The sequence below is a fragment of the Sinocyclocheilus rhinocerous genome, unplaced genomic scaffold, assembly GCF_001515625.1.
Source record: "Sinocyclocheilus rhinocerous isolate Xijiao unplaced genomic scaffold, SAMN03320098_v1.1 scaffold3248, whole genome shotgun sequence".
NCBI lineage: Eukaryota > Metazoa > Chordata > Actinopteri > Cypriniformes > Cyprinidae > Sinocyclocheilus > Sinocyclocheilus rhinocerous.
Genome location: NW_015643563.1, coordinates 149744 through 155379, shown reverse-complemented (window position 1 = coordinate 155379; position 5636 = coordinate 149744). Strand labels below are relative to the sequence as shown.

General features: G+C 35.1%; 1 protein-coding gene across 1 annotated transcript in view; it reads right to left on the bottom strand.

Annotated features, from left to right (window-relative positions):
• Nucleotides 1–223: 223 nt before the first annotated feature.
• LOC107757389 (membrane protein FAM159A-like) overlaps nt 224–5636 on the bottom strand; it is a 12809-nt gene continuing 7396 nt past the window's right edge. The window contains exon 3 of the mRNA XM_016574849.1: nt 224–617. Within this exon, the coding sequence (XP_016430335.1) occupies nt 445–617 (173 nt within the window). The 3' untranslated portion in view covers nt 224–444. The remainder of the gene's footprint in view (nt 618–5636) is intronic.

The following is a 5636-nucleotide window of genomic DNA, read 5'->3' as shown; positions in this document are numbered from 1 at the left end:
TGTTTTAAAGGCATCGACACCATGTGCTGGTGTAATCGCTTTGCAAACTTTGTTTGAGAGAAAGATGAACATTGTAATTCTCAGGATCTGGAAACAACAAACTCTTCAATTGAGTTCAATTCCGTCTTTGGTTCAATCTACAGACTCTCAAAGAGCTGAAGTCTTGATGAACGTAAACTGTTTAATGTTCCTTGCACCAAATATGTGAGCAAAGAGCCTGTGTTTGAAGATGAATGAAACTTTTACTGAGTTTGTAACATTGAGGCAATTCGTCATTGATTTCAGTTGTTTTTTTGCTACAAAAGTCTCCAAAACCGACAGTCTGTTGAGGCCACATCTCAATTCCACATCCTTTCTGTGGTTCAAAATGTCACATGACTGCTGGATAAAGCCATTAAAAAGACGTTGTAACGTTGTTCATGTCGTATTTGCGGTTCCAGGGCTTTATGAAGGTCCTTCGACGTTGATGGTGGTGACCGTAGCCATGAAGCAGCGCTGGAACAGGCGGTCTGGGTCGGGCGGCTGGTTGTCACAGTCCAGTTTGCCCCGCAGGAAATGTTTGCGGAAACCCTGCGGTCCCGATGTGGCGCTCGGCTGACTCGGACTGGGCCCAGATCCTGAGAAACACATGACAGGAAACATTGGACATTTTTCTGAAGAGTTTTCTGCTGCTTGCTTGTGCAAAATTCGCTGGTAAGTCTACAAGGACACACTGAATGCATGTATGTCCTTCAGTATTTTCAGTGTGTCCTTGTAGACTTGCCAGCAAGTTTTGCTACACATAAAAATAGCATGCAAAGAGTGCTACGTGGGTATCTGTTAATACCTCCTGGTGATAAGGGATATTCAATTCAAGACAATTCAATTCAATTTGATTTCGGCATTATTTATAAACCATTTATTAATATTAGCTTTTATTTTATATTTTCAGTTTTTATTTTAATTTTACATTTTTAATAATTACATGATGTGCTTTCATCATTTTTATTATTTTTTGTTTATCTTTAATATTTCTATTTAGGTTTATATTTATTTTTAGTTTAATTTTAGCAATTTTATTCTCTTTTTTACATTTCAGTTAGTTGTCAAGGTAAAATGTCTCATTTTGTGTCAGTTTTTAATATTCTATTATAGTATTTATATTATTATAAGTTATATATGTAATATATAATATTATAAGTATTTATTAATGTCTTCATTAAGTTTTTATTTTTAGTTTAAGGTTCATAATTACATTTTGTGTTTTGGTCCTTTTGAGTAGTATTATAGCATTTCATATTTTAAATTAGCTTTTATTTTTAGTTTACATCTTAATTTTATTTTCAATAATTATGGTATGCGTCATTTTTTATTAGTTTTTGCCAAGACAAAATTTCTAAATTTTGTTTCATATTTTTAATACTCTTACAGTATTTATATTATTAGTTTCATTTTTATATTTTCAGTTTTCATTTCTAATTCTAATTTAAAGGGTTAGTTCACCCAAAATTTAAAATTAGCCCATGTTTTACTCACCCTCAAAAGCATCCTAGGTGTATATGACGTTCTTCTTTCAGACGAATCCAATCGGAGTTATATTAAAAAATGTCCTTGCTCTTCCAAGCGTTAGAATGGAAGTAGGTGGGTAGTTTTGTTCAACAGTCCAAAAGTAGTCAAATAAAGCGCGCGCATCCATAATAAAATGTGCCTCACATGGCTCCTGGGGGTGAATAAAGGCCTCCTTTAGCGAATCCATGCATTTTTGTAAGAAAAATATCCATACTTAAAATATTCTAAATACTTTTTTCTCACTTCTGCTGACTGTCATACGTGCAAGTCGTTTCCGGCGGATGCCGTATGATGTACACGTGAGAAGTGATGAATGCGGAAGAGCAAAACAAAACGCCGGTCAAGGATCATTTTTAATATAACTCCGATTTGATTTGTCTGAAAGAAGAAAGTCATATACACCTAGGATGCTTTGAAGGTGAGTAAAACATGAGCTAATTTTCATTTTTGGGTGAACTAACCCTTTAAGTTTTAACCTCCTGGGGTCGAGGGTGGTGCCGGCGACGCCACTTGCAATTGTAAGCTCTCTTTGAAGTATTGTGCTTAAATGGACAAATTCACACAAAAATTATGTCAAAATGCCCGTCTTGGTGAGTTATCCTAGCAGACATAGCAGGCTGAACATACTGTATCAGTGCACTGGATCCATGCATTCTCTTAAAGTGACAGCACTTTGTTAATATTAATCAAACAGCAACAACACGGAAATGACTCACTGCTCTTGACTGAATAACTTTTGTAACTTTAATAAGGATTAATCATTAATTTATACAGTCAAATATGCAATGTTATTTTACATTTGATTACTTTATTCAATTTCTGTACCTAAAAACTAATGTTAGACCTACTTAAATTTGTATTTGTATCTTTGCTCTATTGTATTTATTTGTGCTGTTGCTTGTTCTTATTTATTTGTTCTTATTTTCTTTAACTTTATTTGACAATATAGTTTTTTCCCTGGTATTTTTTTTTTATGCATGACTGGGTGTTAACCATATCTTCTACTGATTGAGAGAGGAAATACTGCAGAATACTACATGTTAACCAGGAGTCACTCTCATTTATAATCACGGCATCGTCTGATAAAATCAACATGCATCTACACTAAAGAGCGGCTATGCGGTTGTTTTAGCTATATTACTTTTTTGTCTCATGCAGTGCACTGCCTGCGTCTGAGTGTCTTAAGAGTCTTCGCTGTGGGACGAAGGATGTTAGAATGCTGTTATAAGATACGAAGGTAAAAAAAATGCCCTTTAAGAGTTCTTGTTTTTAGATGTATGTCATGATATAGTTAAGTAATATCACACAAGCAAGAGTGTTGTTTTCCCGAATATCAGCGCGACTGCAAATGAATTGATTTTATACAACAGCTCAACAAACAAGACATTAGTATTAAGTTAGTTACATGTTAGTCACAATGTTGTCTGTTTTTGCTCTGTTTCGCCAACAAAAGCAGTTTTTAACAAAGCTGGAGCAGAACATTTGAGTGTTTTGTTAGTGAATAGATCTGTGATTCTGAACAAATCAAATGAGTCAATGATTCAATGGCCATTCATAAAGATAGTCACTAGCTTCATCTCTAAATGAATCACCTGAATCACTCTAAACCAGCCCTCAACCTAAAGTTTGTGTGTAGATTTAGGATTACTAACATTTTATATGGTTTCTTATTGGTGGTCTAAGTCAAAATAAAGTCAATAAAGTCATCATAATGTCACTGCAATGCAAGTTTGGGTTGAGGTTAGGATTTCTAAACTTACATGGTTTCTTATTGGTTTAGGTCAAAATAAAGTCAATAAAGTCATCATAAAGTCTCTACAATGCAAGTTTTTATTGTCCACCTGGCAAAAATGGCCTTCAAAACAAACAAGTCTGATCACTGATTTTTGCCTTAGCAATCAATGTAAACACTTTCACTTACACAGATAAACAGGTCAAATATATTGATCCCTTTGTGATTCAGCACAAGGGAAAAGTCTTTTTGTTTTGCCACATCTCTCTAATCTATGTGAACTTAAATGTCAGCTTAATTGGGTAAACCAACTCTTTGCAATTCCCAATATTTGAGACACATCACATCTGACCCAAAAGATTAGACATTATCTTTTTGAAGTAGCCTATTATATTCAGTAGGCTATTCGTCTTATTTCTCTATTTGCGTCAAAAGAGATGCTTCTTAGTTATTAGCAAGCAGTTGTTGCATGAACAAAAGACACACATAGAAGCACACTTAGGAACTGCCAGCAGTACACTGATGATTTCTTTACAAAACGTGCTCAACAGTAGGTGAGGTACATTTGAAACACACTGTGAATATGATTGTTTGGGATCCAAAACTTTTGCTTCCCTTTGTCTACTTTGTCACAGTTTGCCAACTGCAGGTTATACATCTCTGGATCTATAAAGCTACTTTTAGCTGTAAAGGTCATGCCAACAAGCTATTTACAAAGCCATTAGAAAGTGCTTGCTGTCATCAAAGTACAAACATTAACAAATACATTTTGCCAACTAATTTCATTTGCTGGTATGGTCAAGATGCGACCAACATTGAGATGTTTAGCAACAAACAGTGAAGATACACTGGTTGGCATTAGTGGTGCACATTTTCCAGATGCATTTTTTCCCCCTTTTTCCTTTTTTCCTTTTTTTGTGTTTTTGCATGTTATTTTTTTTTTTAGGCATATAAAATTTTTATATAAATAACATAATATCTTGCCTTGCCAATTTGCCCTCCTGTTTCTCATTACAGCAGATAAGGAGTATCATTAGATTCTTCTTTTGCAGTATCTCAGTATATTCGAATCATACAAATTAAAATTAAAGTCAGTACAACACATACTACCATGTTGTTTTTACCATTTTAAGACACATAATTATTATATTATGTTGGGGGAAATTGAACTGAAATGCTTAATTAGATGTCTTTATGCCAAAAATAAAATAAAATAAAGTCTCTTATTATTTCTCGCTCTTGTAATTTTTAGCAGTCATCACTTAATTTGAACAGAGTAGCGAAACGTTCTCAAGCATGTGTTAATGAGTTAACAGGAGAAATTATGACCCTTCAGTGCATTTAAATGTGTGGCAATCTTATTTTTGTTCAGCTCTGCTGTTTTTTAATGTTCTATATAAATACACTTTCCTTCTTTACTCAGGATCTTAAGAAAACATTACTGCTCAAAACAAAGAGCTGAATGTCATCTAAACGTCTCATTAAACCTCTCCGTCTCCAAATTGTTTAATTTTCACTCTCAAATCTCAACCCTTTTGCCAATGAAGCCTGGTTTTTGGACCATTAAGATTTTTTTTCTGCATTGTGACATTTTCATGACATATAAGGTAATTGAAAGCACTTAAGCAGCAATTGGAGCAAATATATAAAAACGTAATTATCCAGAACTAAAATAGTCATCTATTTAATGATCTGGTATGATTCATATAATATAGTTTTATGTTCTTAATAAAAACTATGGTAAAGTGTTTCAGGAAAATGACGCTTCACTGCTGCAGGTCCTTGAATCTGGTTGGGGACCATCCAGTGATTTGCATTTCTGTATTAAAGAAAACTGAGGGAAATGTACTTGTGATGCGATCAACTTGTTTTCTTTCAATTAGCTTAGGTTTTGTGTTTTATTTTGTAACTGATTGATCATAGGCCTCATTACAGTGCATCCAGAAAGTATTCACAGCGCTTCACTTTTTGTTACACGTTACAGCTGTCACGGTCACGGTGTGTGGAGGCAGGCAGGACGACGAGGACGACAAGGATTCCAATAATACTTTTAATGTAGACACAACAAGGCAGATTCAGGAAGGTGAGACACACACACACGGGGTAACATTCACAATAACCGACAAACTGGAACACAATGGACAGGAACTGATATAGGGTGGATAACGAGGGGCAGACAGGTGAGCACAATGAGGTGATTAACTAATAATAGTACGGGCTAAACCAACAAAAGGGGAAGAAACCACAATAAACAGTCCACAGAGGTGTTACATTACTCCCCCCTCCCGGAAGGTGCGTCCTCGCACCGTAGAAACAGAGGGAGGGGCGGAGGGGGACTAGGAGGAGGACAAAGCAG